This window comes from Pogoniulus pusillus, chromosome 5 (assembly GCF_015220805.1).
Source record: "Pogoniulus pusillus isolate bPogPus1 chromosome 5, bPogPus1.pri, whole genome shotgun sequence".
Classification (NCBI taxonomy): Eukaryota; Metazoa; Chordata; class Aves; order Piciformes; family Lybiidae; genus Pogoniulus; species Pogoniulus pusillus.
This window is the reverse complement of record NC_087268.1, coordinates 37,539,047-37,559,009: the sequence shown is the minus strand read 5'-3', so window position 1 is coordinate 37,559,009 and position 19,963 is coordinate 37,539,047. Positions and strand designations below refer to the sequence as shown.

At 42.8% G+C, this 19,963-nt stretch overlaps 1 protein-coding gene across 4 annotated transcripts in view; it reads right to left on the bottom strand.

The window, feature by feature from the left end:
- FGF14 (fibroblast growth factor 14) overlaps positions 1 to 19,963 on the bottom strand; it is a 496,088-nt gene that overhangs the window by 454,593 nt on the left and 21,532 nt on the right. Inside the window, exon 1 of one of the 4 annotated variants that reach the window (XM_064143811.1) lies at positions 8,526 to 8,805. The exons of the other annotated variants lie outside the window; for them this stretch is intronic. Within the exon in view, the coding sequence (XP_063999881.1) occupies positions 8,526 to 8,655 (130 nt within the window). The 5' untranslated portion in view covers positions 8,656 to 8,805. Of the gene's footprint in view, positions 1 to 8,525; positions 8,806 to 19,963 lie in introns of those variants that run through there. 4 annotated transcript variants of the gene reach the window in all.

The following is a 19,963-nucleotide window of genomic DNA, read 5'->3' as shown; positions in this document are numbered from 1 at the left end:
ACTTCAATGAAGGAAAAACATTTAAAGAGGATAAACCCTAAAGTAACAGGAAAAAACAAACAAACAAACAAACAAAATTGAAAGAATAATGTGCTAAGTATTATAAACACTGGCTATTATTTATCCTCTACTGGTTTTCCATGTACTATAAAATGCTACAAAGGAATCACACAGAATTATCAGCATGTGGTTACTGCTGGTATAATGAACACGTTACTGCAATGAATATTTAAAACCTAAGCAGTATATATATATATATGTATATAATGAAATTAATTCTGACATTTACAGCACTGCATGACCTTAAGGCAATGCAGGCAAAGTACCTGCAATGCACCCAAAAGCTGCTGTATCTGTCAATAAGTTGTAAGGTTGCCTGAGCTTTGAAAAGAGACAGAGATATCCAGAGTCATAGAACCATAGAATCATAGAATCAACCAGGTTGGAAGAGACCTCCAAGATCATCCAGTCTGAAACAACCAGAAGACAACATGAAAAACACAAACATGTGAACATGACTTCTCAGACTTTCCATCTCATCGTAGTAAAGACTGTTGGCAATGCTGCCTTTTATTAAGTGCCTTAAATGAGAAAGAATTAACACAAATAAATTACAATACGTGCAATGCTTTGGCTGCAAATCGACCCTGTATAAGCTCAGTGCATACAAAGCAATTTTGTTTATTCAGAGATGACGACGTTTATAAATTACTCTCTTACAAAACGAGATTAAGGTTGCTAAATGACCCGCACAGGCACATTTCACTCCAAAATGAGATCCATAACTCATAACACAGTATTGGTATACGGACATCTGTACAACACACTGATCCTTTGTACTGCAGCAGCTTTCCTCTAACAGTGCTGACTTCTGTCACGTTGTTGTGGAGGGCCCATAGGCCCAAAATAGGCTTATATATGCCTTGCCTGGACATGCTTTTCTGCCCAAACCAGAGCTAAACACATTGAGCGGACAAGAGGGGCACAACAGGCCCGGTGCCACAAAGCCTGGCCTGCCCAGGGCCCCTGGCTGTGTAAGGTGGTTGTATAAGCCCACAGGCCCAGCTCATGTTTACCAGGTGCTAGGCCCATGCTATCCCCATATTTCGGAGGTCCAGGCTTGTGGCTTTTGCCTATTATGGTATGCTTTTGGCTGACTGCCAAGCTGACTGGTCATTTTGGTGGCCAAGGGGCCATTAATCTCGGCCCACACTTGATAAATAGAGGTACACAGGTAAACAAAGAGCTTAGACTCACCTGCACTGCTTTTTGCTTATGCGTGCCTGCCCGAAGCCTCACCCGCAGTGCTCACCCACAGTGCATCTACTTTTCTCTATGGAGACAGAGTCGCCCACAGGCTCCCAGCCAGCTGTGCACACTTGCAAGCCGCTGCGGTGAGTTACCAGGACTAGATGCTGTATTGCCCGCCTTTACGGAACTCAGTTTCCCATGCAGCCGTGCACCCTATTGCACGCCTGCTGCCTTAACTTCAACAGAGTTCATAGAATCAGCCAGGTTGGAAGAGACCTCTAAGATCATCCACTCCAACCTAGCACCCAGCCCTATCCAATCAACTAGACCATGGCACTAAGTGCCTCAGCCAGGCTTTTCTTGAACACCTCCAGGGACGGTGCCTCCACCACCTCCCTGGGCAGCCCATTCCAATGCCAATCACTCTCTCTGGGAAGAACTTCCTCCTGATATCCAGCCTAGACTTCCCCTGGCACAACTTGAGACTGTGTCCCCTTGTTCTATTGCTGGTTACCTGGGAGAAGAGGCCACCCCCCACCTGGCTACAACCCCCCTTCAGGTAGTTGTAGACAGTAATTAGATCCCCCCCTGAGCCTCCTCTTCTCCAGGCTAAAATGGCCCAGCTCCCTCAGCCTCTCCTCATAGGATTTGTGTTCCAGGCCCCTCACCAGCTTTGTTGCCCTTCTCTGGACATGTTCCAGCACCTCAACATCATTATTTCAGAGCGTGCCACAGCTGTGGCAGGCTCACTATGAAAGCGAGGAACTAAAGTCCTCAAAACCCTGTATACATAATCATATACATTAATAAATCATTAACCTTTGTGTGTATTTAAATGACACTCTCATGCCCAAATCAAAAGCAACAGGTTTGGTAAAGGTCCTGCTAGAAATACAGACAAAGACTGCAAGCCCTCTGAGCACACCATCCAGCACATTTACCTTTTCAGTACTACTGTGAGGTAGAAAAGTGTCTTCTCCATGTTGTAGTTAAGGACCTAAGAGATATGATTTATTTTTCCAAACCTTCCAGGAAATCTACAGAAGGAAGAGGAACCAAGATGGTCTCTGCAGTGCCACTTAGCATCCCTCCTATAAGTTTTGAAATAGTTTCTGACATTTAAAGTTGAAAATTCAGTACAAAGCATCCAACAATTGATATTAACAGTAGTGGATTGATAGCAAATTCACTCCTTTTGTCTGCTTTTTGAAGGAATTTCTCAATACCTGGATTTACCATACTCTTAAGACACTGGAGATACTGTGTGCACCAAATATCTTATCTCCCTTTTGCCTGTGCATGCAGGTAACAGCTCAGAGTTACAACATTTTTGGCGAGGGACAGGTTGTTTGCATTTATTGCTGTGTTGTTTTGATTCAAATATATAATCGAATAGGTGGCAAAACTTCACAAATTCTAAGCACCAGAATACCATACCGCAATGTGAAGTGTTCTGGTGTTTGACCAGGGAGAAAGATACAGTAACTCTCACTATTCAGATAAAGGTATTTACAAAATTTTGGACTGGATGATCTTGGAGGTCTTTTCCAACCTGGTTGATTCTATGATTCTATGATTCTATAAGAATGAGTTAAAGTAATGATCCTGATTTTACTCCTGCACTGCTCTAGGTGCTAAACAAATGCAAAGTTCATCTAACTAACCACTTCCCTCTTCTTTTCAGCTGAGCTCCAACAGGCAATTTCTAATTTGGTGGTTTAAGGTAACTGTTGAGTGTTGGGGAGAACCTGGATTGGGCAACATAATCTAGTTGAGGATGTCTCTGCTCACTGCAGGGGGGTTAAACTAGATGACCTTTGGAGGTCCCTTTCAACCCAGACCATTCTATGACAAAATTATGGTGCAATGTATGCAGAGTTCCACTTTATAAAATAAAATGTGAGTTCTCTTAGCTGACATCTTAAAGAAATATTCTGCTGTGACACCGTTACAGCGAACTTATGTTGGGAAATACCTACAAGCCTCAAGCAGCCAGAAAATAAGCATCTCAAAAGGACGCTGTAAATATTTACTCTGTATAGAATCACAGAACCATAGACCCAACCAGGTTGGAAGAGACCTCCAAGATCATCCAGTCCAACCTATAATGTTGTATGTTGTATGTTGCGTAACAGTTGAAGTACACGTCACACTAGAACTACACATAATTGGATCTGTAGAGCTCTCCTGCTTTTTGCATTCCCAGTCCTTTCTTCTCCTGATTAAATTCCACAGTACATCATACCAGAACTTTAAACTGCTAAATGGTAAACCTGTAAGGGAAACAGGATAGCACCTACAGGATAGCCAAGGGATCAGGCCCAGCCAGCATGGGTTTAGGAAGGGCAGATCCTGCCTCACCAACCTGATCTCCTTTTATGATCAGGTTACCCACCTGGTGAATGTGGGGAAGGCTGTGGATGTAGTCTACTTGGACTTCAGCAAAGCCTTTGACACTGTCTGCCACAAGAAGCTCCTAGCCAAGCTGGCAGCTCATGATTTGGACAGATTAACTCTGTGCTGGATCAAGAACTGGCTGGATGGCAGAGCTCAGAGAGTGGTGGTGAATGGTGCCACATCCAGTTGGCAGCCAGTCACAAGTGGTGTTCCCCAAGGATCAGTGCTGGGCCCAGTCCTGTTCAATATCTTTATTGATGATCTGGACGAGGGCATTGAGTCCAGCATCAGTAAGTTTGCAGATGACACCAAGCTAGGAGCAGGTGTTGATCTGTTGGAAGGTAGCAGAGCCCTGCAGAGGGACCTGGACAGGCTGGATGGATGGGCAGAGGCCAATGGGATGAGATTTAACAAGGCCAAGTGCAGGGTTCTGCACTTTGGCCACAATAACCCCAAGCAGCGCTATAGGTTGGGGACAGAGTGGCTGGAGAGCAGCCAGGAGGAAAGGGACCTGGGGGTACTGATAGATAGCAAGCTGAAGATGAGGCAGCAGTGTGCCCAGGTGGCCAAGAGAGCCAATGGCATCCTGGCCTGCATCAGGAGCAGTGTGGCCAGTAGGACAAGGGAAGTTATTCTTCCCCTGTACTCAGCACTGGTAAGGCCACACCTTGAGTACTGTGTCCAGTTCTGGGCCCCTCAATTCAAGAAAGATGTTGAGGTGCTGGAACGTGTCCAGAGAAGGGCAACAAAGCTGGTGAGGGGCCTGGAACACAAATCCTATGAGGAGAGGTTGAGGGAACTGGGCCTGTTTAGCCTGGAGAAGAGGAGGCTCAGGGGTGATCTTATTACTGTCTACAACTACCTGAAGGGGCATTGTAGCCAGGTGGGGGTCAGTCTCTTTTCCCAGGCAACCAGCAACAGAACAAAGGGACACAGTCTCAAGTTCTGCTGGGGTAGGTATAGGCTGGATGTTAGGAGGAAGTTCTTGCCAGAGAGTGATTTCCCATTGGAATGGGCTGCCCTGAGAGATGGTGGAGTCACCATCCCTGGAGGTGTTCAAGAAAAGTCTGGCTGAGGCACTTAGTGCCATGATCTAGTTGATTGGACAGGGCTGGGTACTAGGTTAGACTGGATGATCTTGGAGGTCTCTTCCAACCCAGTCAATTCTATGATTCTATCATTTAACTGAACTTAGGAACTCTTCTGTGCTAGTTAGAAGCTAGATAGAATGTTTTGGTGAGAAAGATTAGATCACAGGCTGTGAAAGAGAAACAATGGTGATGTCTACTTCACCCATAGGCTTGCTGAGATGTATAAGAACAAGAGTATAAACATAGTTAAGGCAGTTCAGACACAGCCCAGGCTTTGAGCAGCGTTTCTCTCTAACCTCACCTTCCATCCCTCTGATTAATCCACTTGCTTCCTAATCCCCCTGGCCGACCCTCTGTTCTTCCCTGGGGCACAAGGCAACGTCTGGAGTAAGATAGAGGAGTGGGAGAAGGTGGAAGGGTGGTTGAGAGCCCCTCCTGGGGACTCAGGTTTCTGGGAGGGGAGTTGTGTTTCTGTATTATCTTTTACCTTGTATATTTCTGTCTATAACTGTATATAATGTAAATATCTGCTTGTATATTGTGCTAAGCTGTAAATATAAGCTTCATTCATATTTCCAGAGCCATCTGAGTCTAGTCTGAGTGATTTCCAAAGTGGGGGGACGGGGAACACCCAAACCACCACATCTTCATAAAATGGAAAAGAGAAATTTCACTGGAATACATAAAGAAAAACAGACTTAATGTCTAAATTTCACCTGACACTGATATGTAAAGCAAAAAATAATACTGAATTTGTAAGTGCTTTATATCAGTGATTGATTGATTGACTGATTGATTGATTTTTGCACCTGGTGGCCAAAGCTTTCAGCACCTGTTGATATGTCTGCCTGCTGAGTGATTTATATTGTAAGTATAAAATTATAAAACCTGGAACTGAAACAAAGCCAAATGGGGAAACCACTCTTTGCTGCTTATTTCAAACAAAACACAATTTAAGTTAACTGAAGGGGAACTCGTTCCTATGCCTGGTACTGCTTAAAAAGAAAGAAACAAACAAAAATAAACAAAAGCCAACCAATCAAAGAAAAATAAATAAAAAATGAAACCACTAAACCTGCCCAAAAACCCAAAGACAAAAGAAAATTCCCCTAAAAATATCAACACTGATGCTACTTATACCAATGGTAATACTTGAGGGGGAGGGGGGAATAATTAAAAAAACCAAACCAAACCAAAATAAAGATCCCAACATCAAAAATTACCTCAGAAATTCCAAGTGCAACCATTTAGCTTTGGCTAATCTGTGTATTCAAGATGAGGTCCCTGCCCCGGTGAGACCTCGTCTTGAATACTGCACTCAGTTTTGGGCCCCCAGTTGAAGAGGAACAGGCACCTGCTGGAGAGGGTCCAGCAGAGGGCTACGAGGATTACTAAGGGACTGGAGGGTTTATGAGGAGAGGCTGAGGGACCTGGGGCTTTTTAGTCTGGAGAAAAGAAGACTGAGAGGGGATTTAATAAACATCTGAGGGCTGGCCAGGAGCAGGGGGGAACAGGCTCTGCTCACTTGCTCCCTGTGATAGGACAAGCAGCAATGGGTGTAAGTTGCAGCACAGGAGGTTCCGCCTCAACACAAGGGGGAACTTCTTTACTGTAAGGGTCACAGAGCACTGGCACAGGCTCCCCAGAGAGGTTGTGGAGTCTCCTTCTCTGGAGACTTTCAAGGCCTGTCTGGATGTGTTCCTCTGTCATCTGTGCTAGATTGTGTGGTCCTGCTCTGGCAGGGAGGTTGGACTCGATGATCTCTTTGGGTCCCTTCCAACCTCTAATACCCTGTGATCTTGTAACTAAACAGTGACTGCAAAAATGTGAGAGTTTTCTAGCTCAGATATGGAACAAGTTGTGTCCTACTGCTTCCAATCATTAAGAATGAGAATTTTTTTAAACAGAAAAAAAAAAAAAAAAAATCCAGCAATGTCTGTTGGCAAAAATGACCTATTGGATCTATGTCAGTCTGACAGCATTTGAAAAACCCTGAGACCTTTCCAAGTCATGCTAAGATCCAGTTCATCTCTCAACAGTGTTGTGCCAATACCAGCCACTTACTGCGAGGGAGAAGCTCTAATAAGGCTGAGATATGCACTGCACTGCTAGTGTGCTCTATGTTCCCAGTGGTCCTATGGTTTAAATTGTGTGCCAGGAGATCACCCCTTGATGCACATACAGGGTCCTCCAGCAGCTGGTGCTGGTAGATAAGACTGTGTTATCAACTATGAGACAACCCTGTGTGGCTGAACAGCAATTGGCTGCTGATCCTCTATTAGGATCACAGGGTATGCAGGGTTGGAGGGGAGCTGAGGAGGTTTCTAGTCCACCCTTCCATTCACAGCAGGTTAAGCTCCAAGACCAGACCAGGTTTCTCAGAGCATTGTCCAGTTTGCTCCAAAACACCCCCAATGATGGAGCCTACATAACCTCCTGGGGCAGCCTGTGAATTTAGGCATACAGTGAGTGCCTACAGTTGCCATATGGCCTCAGCTTCATTGCCCATATACACACAATGCCCTCAAAACAAAAGGGACAGGCCTTGTCCTTCCTGCTTCTTGCTGCACCAGTGTGCACTGGAGGCACACACCATGTGTGCCAGATGAATTGTAGTCTATGAATCCCACCTCCCCCTGAGATGTAGTAAATGCAGCTCTGCTTGCAGCATCAGAACTGCCTTCTGACAGAAATACTTCATTAGCTGTGACTTCAGGAGAAAGGGAAATCTTGAACTCACCTAAGTTACATGTTCATATACTTAAATAATCGATATTAATCATGCATTTGGAGCCTGTCCTCTAGAGAGAACTTTTTAAAGTAGCTTCTATGGATGATTTCATGTGTGCAGGAGTGATTCTCCTGACACGACTCTAAGGAATTGATTGTTTTCTGCTGTCTCTTAGAGAATTAAATCAGTAAGAGACAATGACAATCAGGTCCTTATTTATAACATAACTCACAAAGTCTTTAGCTAATACAAAAGAAAGAAAGATTTTTTGTGAATTTAACTTCTTAGCAGTATTTTCCAGTGAATAACACAAAAAGAAATATAAAATGGCATTTTCATAATGTAGTTAAAATGTTAGTATGCTACTAGTTTTTAATCACACAGTTACAGGAGGGACTTAAGATGGAGGCATTAACAGAGAAATAATTTTATCTGTGGTTAATGACTCCAATGGTCTGAAAGGTCTGTTTGCTAATGTCAGCATCACATTGTCATTCCCTTCTGATTTAGACAAGTTATTCCACATCACACTACATCAAACTCAAAACCTTCATACACTGCCTAACAAGATCCCTGCACTTTATACAATGCAGTCCTTTGAAACTCAGCATTAGAGCTTCATCCTTCAAGATGACTATTTTTAATCTTATTCATTTGTTTTGCAGTATTGTTTCATCTATGAAGAGATGCTACTGTGTCCTATGACTTTTCACCTGCCTGTTGAAAGAAGTTATCTTCTCCAGCAATTACTGCAAAAATAAAGGCAAGGGAAAAGGAGAGGTTTGCCATGTAGGCTACATGCAAGAGTAATTAAGTCTGGGAGTAAAAATAGGTTTCTCCCTAAGGAAACCATTCTTGAAGAAAGCCTCATACAAAGGTTGCCTTTCTTCTCCTAATTGCATGAACAGAAAATGGTATAGAAAGACCATTTTAATTATAACTACATTCATGTCTATCAAATCTGCAGGTGTACACACTTACAAATGTACATTCAATAAGGTTCTCCCTCCTTCTTCAATTCTTACCAGATAGGAATAGCTAATCTGAAAACTCACCTTTTAATTGCACCTCTTGACATGTCAAACCGTGTACAGGCATTGTGTTCAAAGACAGCAGTGCATAATCACGTTGTATATAACCAGAATGCCTGGCTTCTGGCATATATAGAACTCTATATACGAACATGTGATGGCATATATAATTTCATAAAATACTTTCAGCTGCCTTCCAGACTGGATTTGATAAGATGATGCATACATAAATATATATAAATGTGTGTGTGTGCACTTGCATATATATGCACAAAGAGAAAGACTTCAAAAGTATAGCAGATATTTATTAGTCTATAGAAATTATGACAATAAAGTTTACTTGTTTCCCTCATTAAACTGAAATTGTGCTTAATTTACTTCTTAACTGGTCAATCCTGCTCTTCCCTAGGATGTTTATACTTTCATCATGTCTCAGCTGCAAATGGAAAGCGCCCAGAGAAGGGTGACAAAGCTGGTGAAGGGCCTGGAACACAAAGCCTATGAGGAGAGGCTGAGGGAGCTGGGGGTGTTTAGCCTGGAGAAGAGGAGGCTCAAGGGGGACCTCAGTGCTGTCTACAACTACCTGAAGGGAGGTTGTAGCCAGGTGGGGGTTGCTCTCTTCTCCCAAGCAAGCAGCAACAGAACAAGGGGACACAGTCTCAAGTTGTGGCGGGGGAGGTCCAGGCTGGATGTTAGGAGGAAGTTCTTCCCAGAGAGAGTGATTGGCATTGGAATGGGCTGCCCAGGGAGGTGGTGGAGTCACCATCCCTGGAGGTGTTCAAGAAAAGCCTGGCTGAGGCACTTAGTGCCATGGTCTGGTTGACTGGCTAGGGCTGTGTGTTAGGTTGGAATGGATGATCTTGGAGGTCTCTTCTAACCTGGTCGATTCTATGATATGGTGTCTACCCTCAAAGGCATTTTAAAATATGTGCAGACTCTGCAGTACTTCAGACTACATGTTCTCCTGAAGCATTTTGATTTTTGATCCAGAATAGAAGCACACACCTACTGTGAAGTTACAATTTTCCATCTCTCTCTCTTTAATTTGAACTATAACTTGCAAAAAAAAGTCAACACCTTCATACAATAGGAATCACTCGGGTTGAATACTCATTATGTGACCAAAATAGAAAGTGAGGATTTAGAATAGGCATGCTGCATTTATAATGTCCTTTGACTGCATTCCAGCTTCAGTTTCCTAGCACAGAGAATCAAGTCTTGAAATTAAAAATAATCTTCGAGTCTTTGGTCTTTAAGTTAAAATTAGTACTTGAAAATGTTCACACTTCAGGAACTATAGCTCCAGCAGCAAATCTCACCATTTCAGTTACAACATGTGATAACGCTCTTCTGCAGCACCCAAAATGCTAACATAATGGGATGTTCCCTATTAGGTAGAGACTTAGGAGGTGTAGCAGCTCCAAGTTAGGTGTAAAGAGGGGTCTGAGCCTGAAGCTAGAACATGGTGCCGCAGATGCTGTACTACATCCAGCTTCCATCCCACAGACTTGGGGGGGGCAGTGTCAGGGTTGATGACGACAGTGTCACAATGCAACAAATGTCAATCTGCTTCAGGTCCATGTGGCACACCTCCAGCTCATACATTATTTCAGTCACCAGCCCTCATCCCATAACTCATGCAGTTCAGAACCGTGCAAAATGAGAATGCAGTAAGCAGCCTGGTCAGATTCAGTATTTATGTTCTGCTCAAATACAGAAGGACTCACACAATGCATAGCAATAGTCAGCTTAACATTTCTCCAAGTTCGTTACCAGCTGGCTCTCACTCCCACATATTTGTAGACAGCTAAAAATGACAACTTTTCTTCATTTCAGCTGGCTCCTACTGATTGTTTACCATGGTGTGAAATTTCCAATCTGACCCCTGATGCAAGTAGGAGCCTGCAATAAGTCACTGAAGTTCTGTTTCCCAGCCACAGTTTGGCACAAACAAAAGCACCTGCATAAGATTATTTTCCTGGCTTGTCTTTGACTCCTGTTGACCAGAACTCATTAAAGGTAATAATCATTGGAGTGAATCCAGAAAGATAGAAGATGGTCAAAGAGCTGGAGTATCTCTTCTAAAAGGCTTGAGTATCTCTTCTATGAAGACAGGCTGAGAGGATTGTTCAAAGAGGGCACATTAATATTAGATAGTAGTAAGAAATTCTTTACTGTGATAGTGGTGAGACACTGGAACAGGTTGCCAGAGAAGTTCAATATTAGGTTGGAATGGGCTTGAGCAACCTGATCTGCAGATGTCCCTGCTCACTGCAGAGAGGTGGAACTAGATGATCTTTAAGGTTCCTGTGCTAGTTTGAAGCTAGCTAGAATGTTTTGGTGAGAAGAAATAGATTACAGGCTGTGAAAGGAAAACAATGGTGATGTCTACTTCGCTCATAGGCTTGATGAGATTGTAAGAGTAAAAACAAAACACAGATAAGGGAGTCTCTCCTCACTGCTGCTGGGGAACTGGCTGAGCTGCATTTCTAACCTCACCCTCCATTTCTTTTCTAATCCACTTTGCTTCCTAACCTCCCTGGCCAAACCTCCATTCTTCCTTGGGACTGGGGTAAGGTTAAGAGGGGTAGGGGGAAGGTGAAGGGGTGGTTGAGAGTCCCTCCTGGGGACTCAGGTTTCTGGGAGGGGAGTTGTGTTTCTGTATTACCTTTTAGCTTGTATGTTTCTGTATATAACTGCATAGACTGTAAATATCTGCTTGTGTATTGAGCTAATCTGTAAATAATAAGCTTAATTCAAATTTCCAGAGCCAGCTGAGTCTAATCTGGGTGATTTCTAAAGGGGGGGGGGGGGGAGGCCAGGGAACACCCAAACCATCACAGTTCCTTCTGATCCAAACCATTCTATGATAATACTTACTATTATAGTTAAATGATTGCAGTAAACATGTCCATATCGGTTTTAATGTCATTAAACTAATACCTCAAAGGAGCAATTAGGTATTTTGTCAAAAATCCAAATACACAGGGCACCAAATTAATGAAGACATAGCTACCTCTTCAGCATTTACATATCACAGTAATGGAGACATACTGTAAAGTGTTTTATTGCCTCTTATTCTCTTTTAATTTGTACATTTCCTCAAATGAGTTAAGGTTGTGTGTGTGTATATACAAATATTCACACACATATAGTATTGTCAGCCTCATGAGATTATAGCTCACAAGAAAAAACTAAGACAGGCACAATACTGAAGAGAGCCATCTTACCTTGGCTTTAGCCATTCTTTGGAGGAGATCACTTCTTTTTCTTCCTTTTTTTGAGTGTCCGGGGAAAAACTTCCATAGAGACTTTCATATTCTTACCCCTTTCTTCCCCTGGCATCTTATTACATACAAACAGTGTAAGATGGGGAAATACACAGATCCTAGGCACCTGCTGCATATTCTCCTTTGCATCTCTCTCACTCTCCTTAAGTAAAGGGAAAGGCTGGATAACAAGATGCAGGAGGCTCCCTGGTTTGCCCCACAGGTTGCTGATCCCAGGAGAGCAGAAACCAGTGCAGGCTGTGCAACAGATGCTGGAAACATCCCGCATCCCAATCCAAAGCCATCTTCTACCTCCCACTCTGGCAGTCATCCCACCCTCTGCAGCCACCACTGAAGCAGAACTGCTGATCTGTCAGTAACTTCTCACAAGAGACCAATTTTAACACTGCATAATTGTAGCAAAAAATAATAAAAAAAAAAAAACTCATGAGAGTTGGCACCCCATGTTAAATTTCCATGCATATCTGATTAGTTGTGTCTTTAGAATACACAGTCTTACAAAATATTGCAAAATTATTCATTTTATCTTTTTTTTTTTTTTTTTGAGCCTGGATTGAATTCTGTCAAAATATAAAGCCTGTTTTCTTCTTCCTTCCTTCCCTCCAAGTGAGTATAATCCAATTTTCCTTCAAAACTGTAACATTTTATTTTGCATTGCTTGGGAGTTATGAACAAAAAGAGAAAAACAGTAATAGGAATGAAAAAGGAATTTGCCATATTCATCTTTATGTAAGCAGCCAGAGTATGAAATAGGACATTTTCCTAGTTATTCCTCTTCTTCCACCCATTTCCCCACAAAATATCAAGAAAATAAGGCTCAGAAAGGGCAAAGCTTATGGAAATCATCCTCAGTGGTAGTTTTATCTACATATCCTTAGCTTGAGAGTTCAAACTACTGAGGTCACCATACAAGAAAGGAACCAGAACGCTACAGATCTAGGCACTAATGGGACACCTGCCTTGGCACACCTAGACAGTTGGTGTTACAAGGCCAAAACCATATCTGCCATCCAGAGTTGAATGAAAAAGTTTTAATGTGACAGCAAGAGACAAGATCTTTGTCAGTTTGAAAGGCTGGCTAGGAGGACATGTTCTGAGACTGGAAACTAGAGTGCTGCTGAAAGATTCATGGAGGAGAGCTGGGGTCACTTTTTCTGACCCTGCAGAAGAATTTGGTTCTGAAATGCTGTTTCACCTTTAACGGTGAAAATCTGGATGACACATGCTGTTTTTCAGGTGGTTAGGGCTGTGGAACAACCATTTCAGCTGGCAGCTGGCAGCTTGGTCTCTTGTGGAAGAGCTGCTTGTGAAGACATGATATCTTTGGCACTGCACTTCATGTCACATCAGACCATCACAACTCATCATCTCAGTGTATTTGAGAAGCCAAGGTAAGGAAGAAAAAAACACCTAGACAAAGAATCCAACTTATTTGCACTTTGGCCACAACAACCCCAAGCAGCGCCACAGGCTGGGGACAGAGTGGCTGGAGGTACTGATAGATAGTAGGCTGAAGATGAGCCAGCAGTGTGCCCAGGTGGCCAAGAGAGCCAATGGCATCCTGATCTGCATCAGAACAGTGTGGACAGTAGGACAAGGGGGGTTATTCTGCCTCTGTACTCAGCACTGGTCAGGCCACACCTTGAGTCCTGTGTCCAGTTCTGGGCCCCTCAATTCAGGAGAGATGTTGAGGTGCTGGAACATGTCCAGAGAAGGGCAACAAAGCTGGTGAGGGGCCTGGAACACAAACCCTATGAGGAGAGGCTGAGGGAGCTGGGGGTGTGCAGCCTGGAGGAGGCTCAGGGGGGACCTCATTGCTGTCTACAACTACCTGAAGGGAGGTTGTAGCCAGGTGGGGTTGGTCTCTTCTGCCAGGCAACCAGCAACAGAACAAGGGGACACAGTCTCAGGTTGTGGCGGGAAAAGTATAGGCTGGATGTTAGGAGGAAGTTCTTCCCAGAGAGTGATTGGCATAGGAATGGGCTGCCCAGGGAGGTGGTGGAGTCGCTGTCCCTGGAGGTGCTCAAGAAAAGCTTGGATGAGGCACTCAGTGCCATGGTCTATATGAATGGCTAGGGCTGGGTGCTAGGTTGGACTGGATGATGTTGGAGGTCTCTTCCAACCTGGTTGATTCTATGATTCTATTTCCTGCCTCTTTATCTGTCAAACTACTGGACATGACATTCCCCATCAAGCCTATCCTCATTTCAGACGTGCCTCAAAACCTTCTTACCAGTCACACGGGAATAAGCCCACTTCCCAACCACTGTGTCCTCACAACAAGAAGAAGCTTACAGCAAGACAACCACCTGCTTTCATCCCACCTTCATCAGTGCCTTCCTGACAGTCACAGCTCAGTGAGCAGACTCTCCTACACATACCCAGAACGGTTAAGGTTACATGCAAATATCAAACAATACATGAACTAATGTGATCCCCAATATTATATGCCACACAAACAAGACCCAAAATTCTAGAGTAAATACAAAACAAAATATGGATGTCTATGTGCATGAGCTAAACCTAAAACATCTCCTCTCCTTTCTCTTGTGTTTCCAAAGGTATACATTCTTTATTCCACAGATATGTATTTTGTAAACTGCAAATCAATACTATGAGAACAGCTGTAACAAATTGGTTAAATTTTCTCTACAACATTTCCAGCAGCATTTTGAATGCTGTATATTTTGCTCAGTGTGAATATCTGAGCACTGGAGCTATTTTCTCAAAACTGTATTTTAAAAGTTTTTAGAACTCATTTCAAGATTTCCATACAATACCCTGGGCATATTGGGATAACACTTTCTGAAAAGAGTAGTGTGGTGATTTGGGTGTTTCCTGTCCCCCCACACTTTGGAAATCACCCAGACTAGACTCAGCCAGCTCTGTGAATTTGAATGAAGCTATTTATTTACAGCTAGCACAATATACAAGCAGATATTTATGGTATATACAGTTATAGACAGAAATATACAAGGTAAAAGGTAATACAGAAGCACAACTCCCCTCCCAGAAACCTGAGTCCCCAGAAGGGGCTCCCAACTGCCCTTCCACTTTCTCCCACCCCTCTCCACCTTACCCCAGTACCAAGGAGGAATAGAGGTTTGGCCAGGGTGTTAGGAAGCAAAGTGGATTAATCAGAGAGACAGCAGAGAGGCTACAGAGAAGCGCAGCTCAGGCAGTGCTCCAAGAAGAAGTGTGACTCCTTATCTATGTTTGGATTCTTGTTCTTATACCTCTCAGCAAGCCTATGAGTGAAATGGACATCATCAATGTTTGTCTTTCACACCCTATAATCTAGTTCTTCTCACCAAAACATTCTAGCTAGCTTCAAACTAGCACAAGTAGCAATGCAAAACTCAGGCTTCTGTTCAGAAAGTACACAAAAGAGAACGCTGCAGCAGCTACAGTGATTTTGCTTCAGTACTTTGATACATTGCTGCTTGCATACATTTGACAAAAAGAAGCCTCCATGAAGACTTCTTATTATGGAGTTAGAAAGCCTGAAGTAAAAAAAACATTCCCAGTGTTGTAATAAAACCTCTTCACTTCTGTGGTGAAACACCACCTGTCATTTTTCATTATCCTCTTACAGCTTTAAATAACATGCTCCTATAGTTCATCTTGTTTGTGGTAAAACTTTATGCTCCAGTTCATAAAGAACAGAGCATAAAGTTGGGCTACAAAGAAAATATTCAGTGCCTGGTTATGTTGGCATAAAAGTGAGAAAGCAAAAAAACTATTTCAAACAGGGAAAATCTGAGAACAAATAAACTACAAATCCTACATATTTTTGTCAGTTCACAGTGATAACTGTAAGCTCAAACAGCAACTGCAACCATTTCTCTTGTCAAAGTCCACAGATTCTTTGCAGTTAGCCAGGTGGTTGTCCTCAGCTCTGAAAGGTCTTGACACTGAACTCCTGGTAAGCAACTGGTACTTCTATGTTAAGTACTTTCTCCACATGGAGGGGACACCTCCTCTCTTCAGTTAGGCTTACACCAGTAACAGTTTATATTCATCTGGGTTATTACCTCCACATGAGCACCAATTTCAGATGGGTCTAGAGAACTTTAGTTGGAGCCACTTGGAAATCTCTGCATTGCACTCTTCAGCACACCACATAATAAGAAACATTATTCACTTGGGCACAGGGTACCACAAGTATACAGACAGCCTGATTTCCAATCACATCTGAGCTAATAAGTCCTCCTGAGACTTATTAGTGTCAGCCTCAACTGTCTTGCCCATATTTAAAACAAATCTCTCAGTCATTCCTCTGAAAAGGTCTAGAACAACTACGAGATAGAGCAGACATCTGTGAAAGCACCACAGACTATGTTTTTTGTAATACATTTACTAGAATTTAGCAGCTAAAGTTTCTGGGTTTGATGTGCATGCTTCTGCCCGGGGTGTTGATTGGTGAGCAGGGAGGATTTTTTCTCCTATTAACACCTTTCTCAAGCTGTCTGGGAGGTACTCCCTCTGGTGCTCCTGCAGCGCTCAGTGATCAAGCACTGAAGACAGAATAAAAACCATTGGGCAACCTGTAATTAAGGCCCAAATCTATCATAATTAATATATAAAATACAGAAAGATTAAGGAGAAAGTTACCTGCTCTACCAACAGGAGGTTGCTTTATACCTGGACTTCCTGCTTCTTCCTAGTACAATGTCTACAAACTAAGGTATTTAATCCTGCTGAGGCAGTTAAAGCATTACAGCTTTCTAAAGCAAATTAGAGCTAACATTTGGATGCATGACTTGGAATGTTCTTTTAATGAATTGTATTTACTTGGTGGTGGTGTTAGGGTTTTTTTGTTTGTTTGGGTTTGTTTTGTTTACTTAATAATGTACTTACAAATATTGTCAAGAAGCAATGAAAACAATCAAAAAACAAACACTGTGATTGCATGAATCAGGTTTAACTGCCTGGCATCCATTAGAGCTATTTTTGTCAGAAATCTGGATCCCAGGTTATGAATGAAGACCACTAAGGTTGTGTTCTCAGAGTTGTGCTAGTTTGAAGTTAGCTGAAATGTTTTGGTGAGAAGAATTAGATGATAGGCTGTGAAAAGGAAACAATGGTGATGTCTACTTCACTCATGGGCTTGCTGAGATGTATAAAAACAAGAACATAAACATAGATAACAGAGTTGCTCTCTGGCTCTGGCTGCATGCACTTCTCCTTCTAACTTGTTGTCTGCGTGACTAATCTGTCTGTTTTTCTAACCCACCTGGCCTATCTTCTAAACTCAGCTTTCACATAAGGCAAATTCTGGGGATAAGACAGAGGGGTGGAAAGGAGGTGGAAGGGTGGTTGGCAGCTCTACCTGGGGACTCAGGTTTCTGGGAGGGGTGCTGTGTTTCTGTATTACCTTTTCTTAACTTGTCTATTTCTGTATCTAGCTGTATATATTGCAAGTACCTGCTTGTATATTTTGCTAAGCTGCGAATATAAAGCTTCATTCTAACTGCCAGCTTGGCTGAGCCTAGTCTGGGTGATTTTCATACGAGTAGGGGGGCGGGTAAGAGCCAAACCATCACAAGAGTATTCTACAAAAGTTTTACATTATGGTTTTCTATTCCTCCTTTCTCTACCCCTAAACAAATATTAGTAAGGCTCCCTTCACCCAATGAAATTCTAGAAGTCCTAATTAACATCTGTAGAATAATTTATCACCAAACTATGTGGAAGCAATTTATTTTTACTGGCTATCTTATCTATAGCAGATGTGATGCACATGGGCGCACCAGGAAAAGTATGTCCAGAAGGTCGAGGGAGGTTGTTCCCCCCCTCTGCTCTGCCTTAGCGTGACCACTCCTGGAATTCTTTGTCAAATTTTGGCCTCCACACTTCTGGAGAGACAGAGACCTGCTAGAAAGTGTCCAGTGGAGAGTCACAAAGATGACTGGGAGATCTTGAGCATCTCCCCTAAAAAGAGAGCCTGAGAAACTCGGGGCTTTTTAGTCTGGAGAAGGGAAACCTGATAGGAGATCTGATCAATGAATACAAATATCTGTGGGTGGGTGTCGACTGGGTGGGGCCAATCTCTTTTTGGTGGTCAGCAGCAATAGGACAAGGAGCAATGGCTACAAACTGGAACATGGAAGGTTTCACTTCAACATGAGGAGAAATTTCTTTACAGTGAGGGTGATGGAGCACTGGAACAGGCTGCCCAGAGAGGTTGTGGAATCTCCTTCTCTGGAGACTTTCAAAACCTGCTTGGATGCATACTGTGCAAACTACCCTAGGTGATCCTGCCTTGGCAAGGGGGTTGGACTCGATGATTTCTGGAGGTCCTTTCCAACCTCTAAGGTTCTGTGATTCTGTGAAACAAACTCACATGTTGCAAACTAGCATTTCTGTCTACCATACCAAAAGCAAAGGAACACAGAGCTCCTGGTTATGCCCTGTTCTCTCAGAGCCTTCAGCACAAAAAAAAAAAAAAAAAAAAACCAGAAAAAAATAATTTAAATTGACCTGATTTAAAAGAAGGTGTGCTAGTTTGAAGCAGGGTAGAATGTTTTGGTGAAAAAGAATTAGATGATAGGCTGTGAAAAACTAAAACAATGGTGATGTCTACTCTCTCACAGTCTCGCTGAGAGGTATGGGAACAAGAAAGAAAACACTAGATAACACCTTTGCCATTTTGTCTTCACTTTGCTTCTGACTTCGGACTGAACTGCAGCTCCCTAACCTCACCCTCCACTAACCTTGCTTCTTAACCTCTTGGTTGAACCTCTATTCTTCCTTAGGACTGGGGTAAGGTTGAGAGGGGCAGGGGGAAGGTGCAGGGGTGGTTGAGAGCCCCTCCTGGGGACTCAGGTTTCTGGGAGGGGAGTTGTGTTTCTGTATTACTTTTTACCTTATATATTTCTGTCTATAACTGTATATACTGTAAATATCTGCTTGTATATTGTGCTAGCTGTAAATAAATAGCTTCATTTATATTCCCAGAGCCGGCTGAGTCTAGTTTGGGTACCTTCTTAAAGTGTGGGGGGGGGGCCGGTAACAGCCAAACCACCACAGAAGGAAAAAAAACCAACCCATATCTGATGGTTTCCATAACACTAATTTCAATTTGCATACTTGCACACTTGGTGTTATCAATGATAGCAGTCAAAAAGTTTTACTCTTTTCTCCTTCAAATCACTACAGTCACAAAACCTTCTGGAGCACTTTTCATAACTTCTATTCATACAGGGGAGAAAAGGTAATTCACTAGTTTCAGATATTGTATTAAGTGGCAGTCCTTCTAGGAGGTAAGTGCTGTTGTGACAGAAGCAAATCTCCACAGCATCACTGATGTGAAAGGAATCCTTTCAGTTCTCATCAGCTGAGAGGATGTTCTATAGTGATGGGTTTGGCTAATTTCTCTCCTGAGGCTGTTGGTATGTTGCTGCAGATCCAGCAGCTTTAACATAGGAGAACTGTCAACATTGTTGCCACATCATATAGCAAAAAATGCATATGACTCCTGGGCAATTTTCTTTGACATGTTCACAGAGGGAAGGCTGCAGTCAGAGGAACTGGGGCATGGCTTCTTTTCTTTGTTTTCCCATTGACTCTCTGGAGTCAATCTTAAACAGCATTTCTAACTTGAACCAGGAAACTAGGAAGCCATTCAATGAATGCATGTCTGCAGTGAAGATGTTTGTTTACATTATGTGCCCATGCATTAGCTTCATGCCATAGCCATACTCAAGGGACTAGTCTTAAAAGAAAACACCATAAAAGCAGCGATCTCAATTCTGCAACAAGCACGAAGTGGTTGTTTCCTCACCTTGTTGATGGCCAAAATAAACAGTCAAAACGCATCCCACTTTTTTCTGCCTGCCTTGCACGTGCTGTGTTTGAGTCATCTGGGTGTCAATCACATCAAGCTTTGAAGAGATGCTTAAGCACAGTAGAACAGGTAATACTACTTCCATTTGCATAAATATTGTATGTGAGCAGCTTTATGTGAGTCACAGCTCACATTTTTGAGATGAAAGATGTTAAAAGCCCTCACCATTCCCCTGCTTGCTTACATCTACACGTAGTACCCATTAGAATACACTATTTGTCAAAGATTTCAAATAACATCCTGTTACTTGTTATTTTGATTTCTGGAATGTGTCAATTGATCAGGGGAAAATGAGAAAACCAGAAGACTTTAGTTGCAGTTTA